The sequence below is a fragment of the Euleptes europaea genome, chromosome 6, assembly GCF_029931775.1.
Source record: "Euleptes europaea isolate rEulEur1 chromosome 6, rEulEur1.hap1, whole genome shotgun sequence".
Classification (NCBI taxonomy): domain Eukaryota; kingdom Metazoa; phylum Chordata; class Lepidosauria; order Squamata; family Sphaerodactylidae; genus Euleptes; species Euleptes europaea.
In genome coordinates, this window is record NC_079317.1 from 57,897,201 (window position 1) to 57,917,541 (window position 20,341).

The 20,341-nt window shown below is 42.4% G+C and overlaps 1 protein-coding gene across 16 annotated transcripts in view; it reads right to left on the reverse strand.

Annotated features, from left to right (window-relative positions):
- GPHN (gephyrin) overlaps nucleotides 1-20,341 on the reverse strand; it is a 321,466-nt gene that overhangs the window by 96,686 nt on the left and 204,439 nt on the right. For 8 of the 16 annotated variants that reach the window (XM_056850798.1, XM_056850800.1, XM_056850799.1 and 5 more), the window contains 3 exons: nucleotides 13,850-14,122; nucleotides 12,662-12,769; nucleotides 8,059-8,193 (listed from right to left, as the gene is read on the reverse strand). In XM_056850798.1, coding sequence (XP_056706776.1) covers nucleotides 8,059-8,193; nucleotides 12,662-12,769; nucleotides 13,850-14,122 — 516 coding nt within the window. The remainder of the gene's footprint in view (nucleotides 1-8,058; nucleotides 8,194-12,661; nucleotides 12,770-13,849; nucleotides 14,123-20,341) is intronic. The other 8 variants (XM_056850804.1, XM_056850801.1, XM_056850808.1 and 5 more) reach the window with 1 other exon arrangement.

The following is a 20,341-nucleotide window of genomic DNA, read 5'->3' on the forward strand; positions in this document are numbered from 1 at the left end:
GGTATGGAACTGAAGATAGATATGCCAGTGTGGATTGAATGGTATGTAAATATAGTCAGCAGTGACGATCAGTAATTTGTTTGATCATGGCTGCTAGAAAAAGTGGTTGCCATAATAAGGAGCACAACTCTCTGCCACTGCTGACGGTATCCATTTACAGCATAGCTCACACTGTACTTCTCCATATCTGTTTGTATATTTAAAATATTTGTATCTTGCTTTTATCCTAAAAGCACACAAAGTGACTCAAACAAAAAGTACAAACCGCCATAAAATAGCAATAAATACAAACAATAAAAACTGAAAGCTAGAATAAGAACGAGAGACAGAATGGGATCCAAAGATTGGCATAAGAGCAAGACACTGCTCCCCACAAAATGGATTCCTCTCAGAGGATTTTGGGATCCATCTTGTGTGTCATGCCTGGGCAGGAAGGTGGTTGACCGCTCAACTTTTCCCCTGGCCCTAAGGTGTGCCTGGCTGGACAATGGGCTAGCTAATCCCCATTGTGTCACCCTAAGGTGATTTAATCAGTGCTCCGAGCAGACCATTACTTACCCTATCTACACCCATCCCAGCAATCAATCAGTATTCAAGAGAATAGTCCAGGCATTCTCTTGGGGCCTGACAACTCATTAAGCCTCTCCTATCTTTTGGTTCGAACCCCAGAAAAGCAATCAGTTCTTTCAACCGATTCCCGAGAGCTGCAGTGGCTGGCGACAGCATGGCTGTGGCGGTGCTGCGATGCCTCCAAACAGGCTTTGCCACTACAGCTGGGGCTATTTTTAAATAAAAATTAGGAAAAGGGAGGAAAGCACCATTGAAAACAGTGATGCTGCGTGAACAAAAAGGTGGTGAGGCACCAGCGTTGCTTAAAGGGGCATTCCCAGGATGAAAGGGGTTAGGAAGTTGCCTAACAGCAGCTCCACCCCGCCCCCCAGAACATCCCAGAAATGCCTCCCGGGACACTGGCGCCCAAGGGCTGTGCTACCGCCACAGTCGAGGAGTGCCACTATGCTGGTGTCTGTGCCAGTATAGACAGTGCAAGTGGCACCGATGCCATTGTAGGGGTCACACCGCCTCTTAAGTCCTTTTGGCCCACAACCTCAGGAACGGGCTGTTTGTCTCTGGCTTTCCTGCCAGCTTACCTCATATTGCCTCAGGACCCATTTTGGGGTATAAATGTTGGTCCTTTGGCCATTCATAGTGTGTGTGTTTTGGATCTGTGCATACACCCCCGCTTGCGTGTGGGCTCTTCCTTTTGCTCCTGGAAACGCTGTTCATCTTCCTCTTCAGCGCTGCTTTTCCTGGACATCCCTTCAAGACTGGTAACTATCACCCTTCCCTGAAACCCTATCCAACTTCCTATCTTTTCTCTTAGTCAGCTCTTGTATGCTTTGTGTGTGTATGTTCATTGTTTAAAATATATTTCTTTTTTTTACAATTTTTATTCTTTAATAAAACTATATTTTAATTGTATAACTGTCTTCTCATTTGAGAGTTTTCACCCAGGACTATCCTGGTATACAAAGCTTATCGATCCCACTTACCCCCTCTCTCTTTGTCTCCCCAGCTAATTCCCCCAACTAAAATTGTGACTGCCTACTTAGGGTAACAATTTGGTGTTTAACAGTAATAACTGTAAAATGCTAAAGCTTTGCAAAGGATTAAAACTCATCCCAAACTTGCTGGAAGTATCCAACTTAAAGCAATAAAAAGCAATAAAAAGGTGAATAAAGCATTTTAAAAATCTAGGTCTAATTGCTGCTGGGAGTTTTGAATCCTCCACTGAAACACCTTTCATTAGCTATTAGTGAAGAGAGGACATTAAGAAAATACAGACATTGATCTTTAAAGGATTCAGTAATTTACGAACAGGTATCTTTGACTGGTTATTCAACCATCTTCCAGAAGGAAGTCCTTAACTCAACTTTTGCTAGTTTCCCCATTAGCAGCTATGACTGAGGAGTCTTCTTGCACAAAAAGCTTAAATGTGGCTTGCATGCCTTCTCTCCATTCCCACTCTCAATGGGAGACAAATCATTGGAGTTTATTTGATACCCATTCACTGACTCTATCAGCTGCTCAACTCAGCACTTTTTAAAAAAAGCTTTGGTTTCTGAATGCACGTATGTTTAGGGCTCTGTGATCAGCTCAGTAGAGATAGATGGGCGCATGTACATTAACTTGGGAGCTGCAAGCATGTACATTTGGGAATAGGAGGGCAATAAGAGGGACAGGACTCCTGGAAACATGTGGCACCAGACTATGGACCCAATGTCTTTAATTCTAAGCAGCACAAGCAGAGTCACATCTGAAGAAGCCACCTTCTACCCCTCTCCTCCCTTCTGCACCCTTCTATGGTCACACAACTGTCTTCCTGCAGCGGACCACCAAGAATAGTATGGGGGAGCAAAGTGAGGGGCTCCAGCAGCAGGCGAATATAGACATAAATTGCCTCCTTTCCTCCACAAACTCTCTTCTATCCAAGCAACTGTTGTTGTGCTGATGAAATGGCACCTCAGAAGCCAAGCCATGGTTCATTCTGGGTAGAGGCCTAAGGTTCAATCCAGGCATCTCCAGTTGAAATGATCTCAGATAACAGAGGTAGAAAGGACCTCACCTGAGGGCCTTACTGCACATTACGAAGTTCTCCAGCTTGTTCACTCCAGTCCTGTTGAGCAGATTATTCTGGGAGTTCAATGCTTTAATCTCCCTCTCACCACCAGTGCCATTTTTCTGACTTGAAAGAGTTTCATGGAATAGCTATTTGCCCGGACTGAAATTTACATGTAGCCCATCAGTACATGCAAGTTTCCTCAACGGAGCCATTTTAGGTCAGGAAAAAAGGTGGGCAGGGGTTATCTATAGTCCCAACTTGCATGACCCTGGAGATCAAGTTGTAAGCATTGAATTCCCAGAGCATGCTTTGGTGGCAGGACTGGGGTGGACTTGGAGGGGGGAGGAAACACAAGGACTTTGTAATGTGCCCTGAGAACTTGGACAGCTACTGCAAATAGAGAAGATGGCACCAGATTAGATGGAACATTGGCTTGACTCAGTATAGGGAAGCCTCATACATAAATATGTAGAGTAATAAGCGTACACTGTTTGTGAAGACGGGTGAAGCAGTTACCAGGACTAAAATGAATGAGAGCAACTGGTATAACCTATACTGAAATAAACCTGGCCATATAATGAAAAATGGAATTCATATAAAGAAATTATGGTTCTTGATTACAATAAATTAATACTTACTATTCATATTCTATTTTAGCTTCTTAGTATAATTTTAATCCTCTGAAAGCAAATTTCTTTTCTATATTACTTTAGGTCATGTACACTAGCCTGCAAAGCATTTTGCTTTAGCTGCACATATTTTCTCCTTTAGATACGTTCCTCTGCAGTTAACTTTTTAATAGTGCAATATTTCAAACCACCTCATTGTTAATTGCTATCATTAAGGTAGAATAAACCAAAGAAATTAACATTATACTTAAATTCAGCATCAAAGATTTACACCTTTCCTTCTACAGCACTTCTACACAGAGAAATTAAGGCACAGACCACGAACTGAGCCTATGGTCTTTAGCTTATCTTGTTTGGTCTTAACTTTAATAAATGTCCAGGCTTTCTTTCAATAATCTAATAAGAAAAAGGAAATAAAATTTTCAGAGTACAATTTACATTGCAATCCTAAGGGGGGAGTGCTAAGGGAGTTGACTAGTCATTACACTGGTATAAGTCAGAGTTAAACTGGTGCAGCACCCCAATGCTGCCCTGTCGTTCTCAGCTGCCACTGAAGCTCTGTGGGGGCTGCCTATGAGCAGGCCAGTGACATAAGTCCCCATGCCAGCGTGGAAATGGGCAGGCAGATGGGTGTGGAGGGAGACAGTCAGCTCAGGAATGCCCCCCGTCAGTGGTGGAAAGTTATTCGAGCAAAAAAACCACTATAATCCATATACGCCCATGCAAGTAAAAAACTCAAGCGCTCCACAACTGGCGTGCCAAACTCAAAAGGCCCAGAGGAGCACAGGATGCCAACCACGGGCACAACCAATCATCTCCCTCCCCTGCAGCAGCCAACCCCCCCTCCCCAGCACCCAGTCACTGCCCCACCAGGCCTACAAAAACTGCAGCCAGGATGCCCCAAAACTCATTAAGTAGGGTGAGTGGTATGGGACTCTGTCTCAGAGCTCCCTGCTGTGCAGTTGAAGCACGAGTGGCATGGCACTTTGGTGGTGGGAAAAGGGCAGAGAGGTCACTTAGCACTACTGGGCAAGCACTTAGCACTAACACCCAAGGGGGATAATAAAGTCCACACCGTGTGACTAACACAACTCATTGCAGAACCCTAACAGCTACCCCATCTCTGGAGGCTCGACTCAAAGGAGTGACCATGTGGTGACAGGTTCACAAGGACCGGTAACCTATAACTGCTTCCCTGTACCCCCCTCACCTGCTGCCTCCCACAATCAAGCCCAGCACAGTGTTCATGCGAGGGCAGCATAAACTACAGCCTCCTGGCACCATGGCCCATGTCATGCAATAGGAAAAGATCCCAGGAAACTTTCCCAGGAGAACTGCTGGGTGGGGGGACATTTTCAACGCAACACTGGAGTGTTAGATCATTCTTTTGCTTGGCAGAGGACAGGGCTCATCAGTGGTTTGGTGGGTATGCCCCCACTCTATTGGGTGGAGAGGTTTGCTAGGCAACTCTTGCGCTCATTCCCTTGCAGGATCAGAACCTTGAGCAGCTGCTGCAGTGGATGAATCACGAGCAGTCACTGAACACTTCAACACAGGGCAGGTGATTGTAGTTTGGATGGCACTATCATCTGCCTCTAGGGGAAGTTTGAGGGCTGAGATTATGGACCCTGCTGGGGAGCCACATCCATGGCTGAGCCCAGCACAGCACTTGTGCCCAGTTGTCATCATTGCTTGGGTCTCTGTTTTGCTTTCCTGCAGGTGATGATTCAACAGGGAAACCTCTGGGCATGGCCAGTACTGTCCCCGCCCCCACTCTGCTCAGTCTGCAGACTCAGCCCATCACTTGGAGTGGAGAATTGTACCCTGCCAGCTCTTCCACCAGCAACTCTGCCCCACTTAGAAGCATGCCGTGCCAGGGAAGGCTTAGTCCACATCCCCATGGCCCCTAGGAAGATGGCAACTCGAGTAATCAAACCTTTCCATGATTTGCAGTTCAATAAAGTTGGGGGTTGTGCCACAACTGGGTCTCTGCGTGTTTGGTTCCGACTGCATGACAGGAGCTCCACACCTCTTCTTGCCCCACTTCCTCCCCACCCCATCAGTCATCCCCCCAGAGGTGCCCAATCACACACCTCTGACCCAGGAATGCCCAAACTCGGATGACTGTGGTTGGTTGTGCAGGTGCCACTGGTCCCCCATCATGGTCATTTGTCAAACATAGCAGGGGCCCAGCAGCACCTTCAAGGCTGACCTCACACCTTGTTCCCCCCCACTCACCTACTCACCTTGCTGGCTGCTGTGTGAAGGGGGGTGGGCCAGTGGGTGGTCAGGGTGAATGTGTGCCTACTCTAAGATTGGGGGGGGGGGGCTCTGTCACCCAGACAGCAAACATCTAGAGGTGGGTATTACTGAGGAGGCAGGGGATCATGGGGTCCCCACAGTCAGTGGCTGGGGGGAAGCCGATACAGCAGGCAGACTTGATACCTTTGGAGAGGGTGGTGGGTGGTGGGGAGGGTGCCAATGGGGGATGCAAGCAGCTGTCTCAGGTCCTGGGCACTGTAGTGGGGGACTCAGAGTCCTTGTTGGCCCTGGGCATGGGGCCCTGGCTATAAGACCTACGGCTGGCAAAACCCATCTTCCCCACCCTCTCTTCCATGTGGCTGGCAACCAAGCAGGAGCAGATGCAGATCTGCCACAAGGGGAAGAATGCTTTCACCAAGGATTACCAGTGCACGGAGGGGCTGGCTGCATCCGTGGTAGCAGCTGCCAGGTACCTGGAGGGGCTTGCTGGCTGTCAGGAGGGACTTTGGGAACAGCCAGGTGTGCATTGAGAGGGGATGCACTGAAATGAATGAAAGGAATGGCTGCTGGGAACAATGGGATATGATGGAAAGCCACTGGATATAATGGGAGCCAGGAATGCCAACTGACTTGCATGGGCTCCATTAAAATACATTACTGCACACAAAAGTTACTATGAATGTGGAATGGATTTAGAATGACAGTCTCTGGGCATGGATAGATTGCTCTGGAACTAGAACAACAGCACCCAGAGTTGATTGACAGCTCCTGGGACTGGAATCAGTACTCTGGGACTGGAATGACAGAGCCCCGAGTGGAATGACGGTTGTTCCAGTCCCAGAGCACTTCTGCTCCATTGAAGAGGCTATTGGGGGGATCAGTTGGTGCTGCTGCATGGCCCCACATCAGAACCCATATCAGGAACCCCCATCCTTCTCTGCCCCTGGCAGGGGTGGCTGGAGGATGGCAACACGGCTGGCCTGCCAGGAGGCAACCCCACTGGTAAGCAGTGGACCCCCTTGCTAGGCACACTCTCCTTGTCATCTCCCTGTGCCCCTTTCTTGAAGACTGCAGCCTTTGGATCATATGGGCCATGGACCTGTTAGTGGTCACTGCTGGTGAGAGATTGCTGCAGCCCTTGCCAACTCTGTCAGCTGCCCTGTTACTGTTAGGCAGGGCTCTGTTCCTTTACAGGGGTGGGGGGTTGCCACGGACAAGACCCTGCAGTCCATGACCTTCCTGCCCCTTGGCTGTGATGTGCACAGGCCTGAGTCCCTGATCCTGCTGCCCCGTGATTGGTTCTGTCTGCCTTGTCCATCGAAACCCTCCAGTCCCACCTCATGACCTGTATGGAACGCAATGGTGTGTTTACTGGGAAGGTAGGCATGGTTGCAGCCTATGTCCTTTTCTCCACCTTCTTCTCTCTGCCAGAACCCTTTAGGGAGGGAACTAGCAGCTCCATGAGTATGCCAGTGCCTAGCTGCTGCGGTGCAGGCAAGGTTGCACTGCCCTTGATTCAAAGAGCATTCTTATGAACCTCATTTTATGCTACTCAGCAGCACCTCGGGTCTGCTCTAGTCACGACATGCAGTTCATAATACATGCTAAAAATTCATTAATTTAAGCAAATGGAGTCCAGACTAATAAGAGAAAAGAAATGAGGTAAGCAGGAAATTAATCATTGCATATATGTAATAATTTTAAGAACTAGAATTAGACGAGAGGAAACTATGTTGTTGGCCATTTGGCTCTGTTAATCATGGCAATAATCATTATACCGGAAAAAACTTCACAATACAAAAATATTAACTTAATTTAACCCAAAGAAAGAATTCATGTGCAGAATAATTTTTTCTGGCCTTGCTACTTGTCCAACTTTGCTACAAATATACTATAAATTTAGTTTTATCCTAAACATATTGGATCACCTGCATAAGTAAAATCAATGTGAAATAACATCTAAGATACTGACTAGTAGTCTCAAAGGTTGGCATTAAAACTTTCTTTCTATATAATTTAGAGTTTCCAGATAAGAGGCAGCAAGTATCCAAATTAGAGCAAAACTGTTTGGCTTGAAAGTGTTTTGAATATATTAACACTATACCATACAGAGGGAGGAAAGTGCCACAACCTAGAGAGCTGCAGATACTTTTGACGAAAGCATACTATTAGTCTACCTCTATTATTTAGGAGCAGGGTTACCTGCACTTCTCTAGGTAAATAAAGCACTGCTAGGGTCCACATTCTCATACACATGATTGGTATAGCAACAGAGAACAGGCAAGCCCCTTCAGAAATAAGAAGTTTTAGTATAGATAGGTAGGATTTGCAGCAGTTGTTCTATAGACTTTAATAAAAGACCTTCTATATACTGTTCCTTGTATTACACTATTGCTTGGGTAGCAATATGTATACAAGCTATCTTTTACACATTTATCACTTTTAACATGATAACCTTGCATGCAATCTAGACTTTAGCAGCAGAAAGCATTTATCAGTCAGGCAAATTATAACCATCCGTGAATGCTGACCGGGCTGTTTCCTTACTTTTGGTGTTGGGCAGGAAGCAGTGGAGAGGCGAGAGGTGGCCTGGGCACGAGGAGATTCAGAAGGGGTAGTGCTGAGTGAGGCCGTGTCTCGTGGAAGCACTTGAACACCACGAGATATGATGGAATCTGGAATCTAAACATGAAAATAGATTCAGCAAATTTGTCTAAAACCATATTGAATAATAAAATCTCTTAATATCCAGCCATCTATATCCAAAAGAACCTGGAACACTGGTTTTTCACTCCCCTTCTCTACAATTCTTCTGGCAATACTACCAACAAGCCACTCTCAATCCATCCAGCAAAATTTTAATTAGAAATTAATCTGAGATTCATTATGGGAAATATGCCTTTGGTTGGCTAAATGACAATATCTTCTAGGTGACAAATCAAATCAGGAAAGTACAAAATATTAGAAACAAAGGCCGATTATGCATGCTCACTTTACCCTTCTTTATTCCCCGTTTCAGACAGGATCAAAGCAACCTGGGTTGGGGAAATCTGTATGCATTGGCTTGAATGATCAGGGAATAAACTGAGTGCAAACCGGGGGCATGAATCCAGGAAAGCAGTCTCCCAAGTTCATATCAAGTCCCACCCCTTTAATTGCTGGTGTGTGATTGGCTCATCTCGTGAGAGAACATTTCCTTCCCCCCAGACCCAACTGCCACACAAAAAAGAATTTTAAGAACAAAAAAACAAAAAATGGAGCCATTTGAAAGAAGGGGGGGCGAAATCCAAGCCTTATTTTAAGAAAGCCTTTCTTTCTCTCAGAAAGAGCTCCCAGGAAGTAGGAAGCAATTCGTGATTGGCTGTGAGAGATGCCAATCTTCGCTGCTTCCCCTGTATGGCTATCAGCAAACAGAAGAGGGGTTTGGAAAGGGGGCGGGGGAAAGCTCAATGCGAGGCAAGTGTATGCACGCTCCTTGGATCTGGTTTCAGTTAGGAAAGACCGTTTAACTCCGGCAAGAAGAGGAATGGGAAAAGCCGAGTTCGTTTAAGGTTGAAACGGGGTTGAGGCGAAAAGGAATGAGGTAACGTGCATTTTCAAAAACTTGATCCTGGCTGAAACAGGGAATGAAGGAGGCTAAACCTACCATGCATAAGTGACCAAAGTCACAGGTTTAATTCCAGTGCAAGCTGTTGCTACATGCTGCACCTAATTCAGACTGTGAATGGAGATATAACATAAAGAAAAAATGAACTTGATTGTGATGCTGCATCAACAGTTATGGAAAACAACCTCCTCTTTATAAAAATATATAGTAAGTTAATTATGCAAAAAGTTGTGTAATTTACTTAAATATAAATTATCATTAATATTTCTGTATCTAAAATTTAATCATCATAAGGCATTAATGAACAATAAAATTATTCACCCAGTGCTTACAAATACAAATTTACACAATGGAAGCACTGACTATCCTCTTTCAACAGCAGGTCAATATCTAGATCTTTGTTTGATATCAAGTAATGAAGCATTTGGGGATGTGGAATGGTATATTATAGCCCGATCTCATCAGATCTTAGAAGCTAAGCTGGTTTGGTACTTGGAAGGGAGACCTCCAAGGAAGACTTTGCAGACAAATCTCTGCTTAATCACTTGTCTTGAAAACCCCACAGGGGTCTCCATAAATTGGCTGCGACTTGACGGTACTTTACACACACACACAATGAAGTATTATTGAGTTAATTCAAGTCATAGTAATGCATACTGTGGAATCTATTACAGTTATCTACTTCTTTTCCATAAATAAAGTTCAGATCCTCTAAGCACCTTTGTTTGCAGAAGACCCAACTATCTTGTCAGGTCTTTTATGTTCATTACCAAAGAAACACAGGCAGCAAATAGATTTCATACATTATTTTTTTTTATTTTTAGGATACTTGATGGTTTTGTCCTCCTGTTTTTCTGGGGAAGCATCTTTCATTACCATGAAATAGTGGGCTAAATTGTATCAGGGCTCTTTATAGAGAGGGATTAAAAAATCTGGGCTATCCTAGTATGGCTTTGAAAAGTAAGTTCATTGTACTAATTTCTTTAATTTTCCTTAATATCAAAAATCTCTTTGTCCTTTTCTTCATCATGTTTATTTGATCTTTTTCTCTGTTTGCCATTAATATTCAGCAGAGTGAAAGGAAAACACTTGAGCCTCAGGGGCATGAAAATAAATAAGACACCAATTTAATACAAATGAATGGAGATGAAGATATACCAAGACATTTGCTGAACAGAAGCAAATGATATCCTTCAGTATAAAAACCTTCAAAACAATCGAATAGAGCATGAAAGGAACTGGCATCTTCCCTAACAATAGCCCATTTCTCTTGATATTTCTATTCTGTGTGTTTATTTTGGTACAGTGACTCTGCCAAGTATACTGAAGAAGTTGCTCAATTCCCTTTCCTATTTCCTTTTAATCTTCCTCCTTGTGCCTCTAATGTCTATATCCTAGGACCACTAAATTTACAGGTCACAATGCAGAGAGAGAGAGAGAGAGAGAGAGAGAGAGAGAGAGAGAGAGAGAAGAGAGAGAGAGAATGGCGCAAGATTGGGCCTGTAGAGCGGTGGCACCAGGCAATCTTGTCCCCACCCCTCATGCCTTTGAAGTGTATGTGTGGGGGGACAAGATCAGCTGGTCCCACCACCCTACAGACCCAATTGAAGCATTTTTAAATGGTCAAGTTCAACTCCAAAATGGCATTGTCTATTGAGTCTTTTGTTTATGTGAACTGCTGAGAAATTATATGACAGCAATTTAAATAAATTTATCCTCTGATGTACTATTCACACCCTCAAACTCTCACCCTCAGTTACATCAATATGGTTTGTACTGTCAGAGACAATCCTGGCCTGGACCTTCTCCCCCTTGGGTGAGAAGGCCATTTTTGCATGCACAATAGGGATGATTTCCACCAATTTCCTTCCCCGTCCCCGACAGCTTTCTACCTTTAGGGGTCCCAGCCCTCAGGAGCAACTTTATAGGGCTGCAGCAAGAAGGAGGCAGCAACAAAGTTTTGTTCTGTTGGCTGAGGTATGTGGATTTCTGAACCCAAGCCATTTATTTTCCTTATTTCTGTGACCTAAAGATCTTGAACTTGAAGGGGCAGTTGCCTGAGAACATTTTCTGTTATTGAATCATCCCATTACCTAGATACTTGAGGAGTAGTCAAAGATGAAATTGACCCACAAAACATCTACACAAGACTTTATGCCTTTATTAAGACGGGATAAAGGGATCTTATTGCTATTGTTCTGGATTGATTGATACTTCAGCCCAGCAGTTTCCAGACTAGGTAGGCTAGCAACAGTGTTGAGAACTTTTCATATATCTGGTTACTTCAAGCAGTGATCAATACGGAAACTGAGCCATTCTCCTATTCAGTTGGTTAAGATAAGGTGCACTGGGGAATCACAGAAGAATATTCCAGCTCAGTCTAACCCTAGTGGCTTCCCAATATTGTCTGTTCTGCTTCTAGCATATATGCATTGGCAACCTGAGGGTCATATGCTTTCCTGGTCGATGGACCACATTATGGGAGTTTTTGAGGACTGTGTGGTGGATCTGATTGTTCTGTTTTTCTACAAAAACCAGATAACCTCTGTGATCTTTCAGTGTTACTGGCTATCTGAATGGATGGTCAGGATGAAGTGTGTGTGTGTGTGTGTGTGGGGGGGGAGAGAGAGAGAGAGAGAGAGAGAGAGAGAGAGAGAGAGAGAGAGAGAGAGAGAGCTGAAGAGAGAGAGAGCTGAAGAGAGAGAGAGCTGAAGAGAGTTGTAAATCAAGAGAGCTATTATGATGCCTGAACTTAGTGGCAATGTCCATATTTTCTTTAAATCATAGAGCCCTGCAGATTTAAGAAGGAGTGATGACACAAAAATGGCATTTAGATTTTCATTCTGTAAGTTAGTGAAACAAAGCCAAAGGAATGCAACCGCATATGATCAGTAAATGACAAACACTAGAAAAATGACAGCAGTGAGAGAGCATCAGTAGCAGCATCTACCAGAAATATCTGCCTGTAATGCAAGCCAAGCAATTTGCAGTCCAGATGCAGACACCAAGTCTCCTTAGAACTACAAAGTAAACTACTGGCCTTGTAATAGCAGGAATAAGTTTGAATATGTGATGTTAAAATTTCTAAGAGAGTTTTCAGCACTGAACTAATTGCTCTTCTAAACCAAAGTGAAAAGTTTCAGAGAGTTACTGATCTTAAAAATCAATATTTCACAGCTAAAATAATATTAAAACACCACATAACTTTTTTTGCTAGCTGATACTGATTTTGGTATTACATTGGCTGTAGCAAAAAATTTTAGCTGTAGTGGCTGCTATGGAAGGGTGGAAATCGATGGTAGTATTTGAGTGATTTGCATTATCCAAGACCTTTGGGTCATCAGATTGCAAAATAACGAAAAAGTGTAATACCACATATCTGACAGAGTGCACGGAATAGCAATTTAAGACTTCTTTGCTTAGAGACCAATGCTGTATATTGGTGGGAATATAATGAACAACTCTTCCTTACACACAGAGAGGAGACAGGCAAAATATCTGCAGATATCAGTAATGCAAAACCCTCTGGTAGGTGTGTCTTACCGGTTCTCCTGCACTGTCTGCTGCGTGATGGGAATAACAGATGAGACCAGGGATGGGATGTTCACCTTTTGCCATGATAGCAGCATAACTGGTGTAGGATGGATGCTTCTAATGTACAATACATAACAACTATGAATACAGTGACAGGAAAACATGAAACTAAACAAGCAAAATGAACAGAGGGAACAAGGGTGAAAACAAGTGAAATACACAAATGCAAGATGCATAGGAGTTTAAATGAGTACAATCAGTTTAGATCTCAGGTATTTTCTGCACTGAATGCTTACTGCTTGCATCTTGTACCTTTCCAGGACAGCATATAGTCAATACAGAACTTTATGATTATTAAAAATCTAACTTTCCACTGATAATAAAAGACTAACTGCATTATGTGTGTAAACATCTGACAATGCTTTTAAAGAGGAAAATGTAGACATGATGAAAATACTGTATAGAGATGATTTGAAATGTTGATTTTTGTTGTTCTGTCAGTAAAACAGCAAGTGCTGAGGAGTTTAGGCTATTGAGAAATTTATCCCATGGCTTGGACTCTTTGATCCCTTGACTCTAGAAGTGGTCCAGGATTCAGCTATGGTTTGACAGGGCTCAGATTGTCAAAGCTTGGCTTGAACTATACATTGCTGGTATTCCAACTGGACACAAGCGTGTTTAACTCAGAAGAACTTCATTCTTCATACAAACACAGCAACATAAATACCAATGAAATTAATCCACCCCCACTAATATTTTTTCATGCAACTTGGACTACATGATAAATTTTGGTCCAAATGCACACTTTCTATAGCTGCACATGTAGTGCCTTCCCTCCCTCAGCCCAGCCCCCCAGCTTTCCCACAAAACAAATTCTCAGCATGGGAGGAATGAGGGCCCTGAAAAAGCATCTACAAAAGAGGTATCAGAAAAAATAATATTCTTTTATCACTTAATAGGGTGGTTATGTAGGATTAATTCCTATGGTGGCTTAAACTGCTGTAAACAAAAATGATGGGAAAAACTATATATAGAGAAAAGTTAAAATTATTTGAATAAACATTAAGATTGGCTTTCCTTATTGCCATAGAACTACAAATTGACAAAAAAAAAAAATCAAATGTATACTTGAAAGGTTCAGGGAAAGTACCTGAGATAGAAACCAATGTGCCTCTTTGCATATGACCCCCAACTCACCTTAGCTGCAATGGCTGCAGCAGTTATGTGTGAGGAGGAACTATCCTCTGTTGAAGCAACTCCACTATCTTTTTTCTCTTCCTCCTCTTCCTCACACTGTACACCTTTGTCTTCTGTCTGCTTGTGTGGGCTGATGGTTGGAGGAGGAGAAAGAGGTGGTGGTGGTGAAGGTAGATCTTCAAGTTCATCATGCACCTCTTTTACTTTTACAATGGCATCTCGCAAAAGGTCAATGGCATGAGGTAGGGCTGGCAGTATAAACTGAAAGCATTCCTGTGCACAATGAAAAAAATGACAATGAAGACTTACCTACAGAAGCTATTGAAAAGTTATACTTATTCAAGTTGTCTAGAGATCTGAATTAGAATGGTGCGCTTATGTATACATTATAGACTTTTTGAATATGCTAATATTGTCAGATTAACTTTTCTGTTCAGCTTTACCATATCCACATTGCAGTCCCACCCTAGAGCTTTCCATTTACATAGTTTTGTCCTAATAGACAAAACCATATTCTGTGGTTTGAAAACAATTCAAACAGAAATTTTAGACAAAGCAACTGTTGCAAAAAGGGGTTTGTGTGTGTGTGTGTGTGTGTGTGTGTGTGTGTGTGTGTGTGTGTGCCGTCAAGTCACAGTAGATTTATGGCGACCCCGTAGAGGTGGTTTGCCACTGCCTGCCTCTACCTGAGCCGAGAGAGTTCTCAGGCTTCATGAGGAGGAGTTGGGAATCTGGTTCTCCAGATTAGAGTCTGCCCCTCTTAACCACTATATCATGCTGGCTCATTTTATATATACTAGTTATGTATTAACAATTGTATTTGACTATTTGACAATACTAAAACAATATAGTACATAGTGTTCAATTAAAAATATTAAAAATATTATTAATATATTAATTTTATTCCTTTTTCATATCCTAATAGGAAAAATATTCAGTTTTTTTCCATTCCAAGTCCAACTTTAAGAACATAAGAAAAGCCGTGCTGGATCAGACTAAGGCCCATCAAGTCCAGCAGTTTGTTCACACAGTGGCCAACCAGGTGCCTCTAGAAAGCCCACAAGCAAGACAACTGCAACAGCATTATCCTGCCTGTGTTCCACAGCACCTGATAATAGGCACGCTTCTCTCATACTGGAGAGAATAGGTAAGCATCATGATAAGTATCCATTTTGATTACTAACCATGGATAGTCCTATCCTACATGAACATGCCCACTTCACTCATAAAGCTTTCCAAGCTGGTGGCCATCACTACCTCCTGGGGCAGAGAGTTCTACAATTTATGCACTGTGTGAACAAATACTTCATCTGTTTTGAATCTCTCACCCTTCAGCTTCAGTAGGTGACCCTGTGTTCTAGTATTATGAGAGAGGGAGAAAAGCTTCTCCCTATTTACTCTCTCCACACCACACATAATTTTATAGACCTCTATCATGTTTCCTCTAACTCGCCTTTTTTTCTAAGCTAAACAGCCCTAAGCATTTTAACAGCTTCTCATAGGGCAGTTGCTCTAGCCCCCTGATCATTTTGGTTGCTCTTTTCTGCACCTTCTCAAGCTCTGCAATATTCCTTTTTTTAGGTGTGGTGACCAGGACTGTACACAGAATTCCATGTGTGGTCTCAGTATAGATTTGTGTAAGGGCAGTATGAGAGCATTGGTTTTATTCTCTAGCCCTTGTCTAATTATGGTTAGCATGGAATTTGCCTTTTTCACAGCAGTTGCACACTGGGTTGACATCTTCATTGAGCTATCCACTACCACCCCAAGATCCCTATTTTGGTCTGTCGCTGCCAGTGCAGATCCCATCAGTGTATCTGGGATTTTTTGCCCCAATATGCATCACTTTAGACTTGCTCTCACATTGAGTCTCATTTGCCATATTAATGCCCATTTCTCCAGTTTGGAGAGATTCCCCCCCTCCAATGTGCGGAAACTATCAAAACATTATAAGATTGTGACCATAATTATGAAGTAAACTTCACCTGTTCAGTTTACTCCTACAGAACAGTCTTTGGTTCTAGAATGTTTGCTCCACTCAGCATCATAGCTCTATCTGTTCTAGTCTGCTATGTCTCAGAGGCAGAAGTACTGGAACAAGAATACCGTAAATTGTCCTGCTTTCTCTCTCTTTAAACTCTGGAACTTTATTTATTTATTTATTTTGCACATAGGCTTAAGTACATCTGGGAGTACTGGAGTAGGGACATTCAAAAGGTAAACCTGTCCACTGATGAGCCACTTAATGCCTGCTGCCTGCTGGGGTTCTTAGAAAGAAAAGCTGGAGTATGTCGGGTGTTGGCCTAATCTAGCAAGGCACTTCTCATTTTCTTATGTTTTTAAACAAGAGTGCAAGCTCAACACTATTTAACACAGATCAGTTCTGCCTTCATGGTTCGGAAATTCTGATTATGTATTTATTGAAAAACTGTCTACTTAACTTTTTTACCACTTTTCAGGTAGCTAACATCAGATTTTTAAAATGTAATGCAACAATAAAATAAAATTATATACATATATGAAACAAAAGAGAAAGCAGCAGCAGAATTCAGCAGTAGATGACAATGGCAGGAAAATAATTTCAAATGATCTCCCAACAAAGGCCTGGAGCAGGGCCAATGAAGACAACCTTGTAAAACAGGCAGGCAGATTTATATGGGTAAAAGCTGTTCTTCAAATACTCTATTTACATTATTCAACTCAATATTTCTACATATACTACCTTATCTCATATTTAAATCATTTCCTTTCAGAGGTCATATTTGCCAACTTCGTTTGGATCCAATTTAGAATTTCACTCTTTGCTGTTGTGACAGTACCCCAGAGATCTCCCGGTAATAATTGGCTTCCAGACTGCCAGGGAAGGAATTTCTGCCTAGCTACAAGCCTGCTCTGTGCACTGGATAACTGGGCTAAGAGTCATGGAGTGTCAGAGTGAACGATAAACAATGATAGGAGAAACTGGATGAAACTGCAACTGTACTGAGTCGCCTTTCTGTCTGTAATACAATCAGATATGCATAACTTGTTGATGTATTGTCATAACTTGAATTTGGATAAATATCTCTTCCCCAGTATAATCGGGACTCAGAGATTTCTGCCCATTAGGGCCTCTGAGTCAGCAGCTGCAAATAAACTGTTTTCTTGATAACGATCTTGGGTCTCCCTCTCCCCAGTGAACCCGTTTTACTGCAACACTGTCATCACAGGAAAAAATTTTGTCCCCACAAAATGAGTACGGTAAATCTTTTTGTAGTTTAATTGTGTCAATGTGAGGACACTGGCTTGTTGTTTCTGTCCCTTGCTGCTGCTCTCATATCAGATTCAGTAAGTTATAAGGCGGAAATTAAAAAGAAAGAAAAACCCCCTTAATAGAATCTGAAATGTGTCACTCCAAAACCAGGGAACTTCATATGTGAAAAATATGGGACACTTCATATTAGATCTTGCAGCACAATGGTCGACCCTGGTGCTTCCATTACTGGAATATTGGAGCTGGATGATTTTTCCTTTAGCACCCACTTCTTGCCTACTGAATATGACCAGTTGAGAGTAGCCAGCTCAAACTGGTACCGCTTGCCATGTGAGTAGCATTGGAAAAGTCTGATTTTGAAATATGTTTAGCCTTCCTGAAAAACATGACAGAAATGGATTCACCTTGTTTATGTAGTATTTTGTCATCATGCTGTCTGTAGCCAACTAAACCATATTCCCCTTCAGGGCAGGGGCTACAGAAATAAGCATTCCTGATGATTCAATTAGTTGATGTTCAATCCTTCCTCCTGTTTCCACACAATATATGCACACCAACATCACAGGGATGCATCTGTGGTTAGACCAAGAGGTATCCTATTAGAAAGCTGCCTGCGCTCACAGCGTAGTTTGTCCAATAAGGGTCTCTTTCCTCCATTAGTTTGGTCTGTCATAAAATATATTTAATAGAAACCTATTCTGATTATATGTGGTGGCACTAATTCTATTTCTTATTCCTCTTCGGGATATATTTGGACAAGAGGGTAAGAAGCTTCCTGATCTCCTGAACTTGTAGGGGGAATATTCTTAAAGTCCACTGCATAGCCAATAGAGACTAGAGTTTATTTTGTGGTAATCTTTGGTTACTATTTCCTGAAGAAAGGCAATGTCACGGAACACATCTCACACATGTTGCTTAGAAGTAGGTGAAATATTAGCAGATCTTGAATTCATTTTTGGCTTCAGGAATCACTGCCAGCATACATAGATATTAAGTTGCAAACTAAATAAGTGGTAGACTAAAATACATAGGCTTTTGCTGTCTATTCTATCCTGTCGGTGAAGGAAAAGGTCTCATCAAACACCTTGGATCTCTGGAAAAGCTGAGATGAAGAAATAATTGTAATCTGAGCCTGACATATTTTCTTTAAGGAATCATCTGTCTGAGAGCTGAACAGTTCTATTCCTTCAAACAGAAGATCTTGTACTCTGCTCAGCCAGCCAGCCGCCCTGTGAAATGGAACCATGCATGTCTTCTAGAAAAAACTGAAAATACAGTATTCCTTGCCGTACTGTCAGCCACGGGTCAAACCATAGTAATTTGCCCTTTTAGACAATTTTATATCTACTCATTGAAGAACCTTAGCTGATTGTCAAGGCAAAGATGAAGTAGCGTATATTCTCAAAGGAAAAACTTATGTGTCAATAATTGCTTGGTAATTGAATATCAGAGCTGAAGAACAATATCTTCCCAAACAATTCCATTTTTACATTCATTAATGAGTGATGAGTATGAGGTATATGTTTGTTTGCCATATGATAGCTTCCTCCATTAGCAAAAAGACAACAGGCACACAAGGCAGAATCCTCCTGTTGAACTTTGTGTTCTTTATCTTATAATAGCTGCAGTCAAGGCTGGTTTCATTATTGTGCCTCCACAGTGATATCCAAAACACCAAATATCTTTGTTTCAGAATCAGAGCAGTAAGAATCACTTGGATCCTTCATCCTTCCATAATATTTTTCATTTCTAGGGCTCCCACATACTGGGAAGTTTAGAAGATGAAGAAAAAGAGTTGGTTTTTATATGCCGACTTTCTCTACCACGTAAGGGAGAATTAAACCGGCTTACAACCACCTTCCTCTTCCCACAACAGACACCCTGTGAGGTAGGTGGGGCTGAGAGAGCTCTGAGATAACTGTGACTAGCCCAAGGTCACCCAGCTGCCCTTATGTGTAGGAGTGGGGAAACTAACCTGGTTCCCCAGATTAGCATCCACTGCTCATGTGCAGGAGTGGGAAATCAAACCCGGTTCTCCAGATTAGAGTCCACCACTCCAAACCACCGCTCTTAACCACTACACCATGCTGGCTCTCATTGCCTCTCATTATTTATGGTGGCTTGTCTTATTTTGACCTGAATGACAATGACCTCTGACCTCCTCTCAAGACCTCAAAAGATTTTTTGGATGACAAAAACAAATGCTTACTACCAGAACTCTGACCATGACTAAGAAATAAAAAGCAAGATAATTCCCATAACACTAATCAGAACCAAATAAAAAATGGCTACCAATAAACTTACAGTGCCTATTAATGGTGATAATGATGGGGATGATAATATAGATCTCAGACAATCCAATCTCCTAACTATCATTATCTGGTGGTAATGGGTTTTTAGGTGACTCACTTAGTTGGTTAACAGGAAGCTTATCATGACCCAGTTTCTCTGGATGATCCACAGACTCTGGGCTTATAAACAATTTCCTCTCCATATAGTCAGCATTATCAAGAAATAAGACAAAAATCTGAAACTCCCTTTTATCAAAGGCAACAGTGGGATTAGAATACACAACACAAACAACCCCCATCCTTCCAAACTTCATCCAACTCTGAAAAGAGTAAACAATAGTCAGCCTCCAGTTTAAACAAATCACAGTAATAAGGGCAATGAACATAAAAAAAAACTGCTTCAGTTTACTTAATAGCAGTTACAAATTCACTCATACTTCAAAACAACATGAGAGTTGCAAGGTAATGCTGTCACTTTAACTTAAATACCAGAAGACATTTTGTACTGATTTACAACTTATCAGCTCCACATCCCAAGTTTTCACATTCCATCTCAAGGAAAGTTTCAATTACATCTTAGTCAGGTTTTAGAACATAAAGTCACTAGATAGTTCCTAAAAACACACACATACACAACACTGAAGCAAGGTTGGTTAGGTGAATTTTTACAAAACAAATACTTAGTTTTTTGAGGGGAGGATTCATAAACAGGTTTCACAGTCTGTTAGGTTGTAGTGCAGGTATCTAGGTACCTAACGTCCCTCAAGAAGTTAGCTAGAGTTTGGCCTGGGGACACAATGAACAGCAGGAAGTGAACTCAACAGGGCCCCGGGAAAAGGTAAGGGAGATGACTAGAGGGGCGAAGGGGAGGGCTGTGGCTTTCCCCCCATCTGTGCAGAGGCCTGCTCCATAGCCGCCTTTCACTACCATGACCTCTGGCTGGGGTGG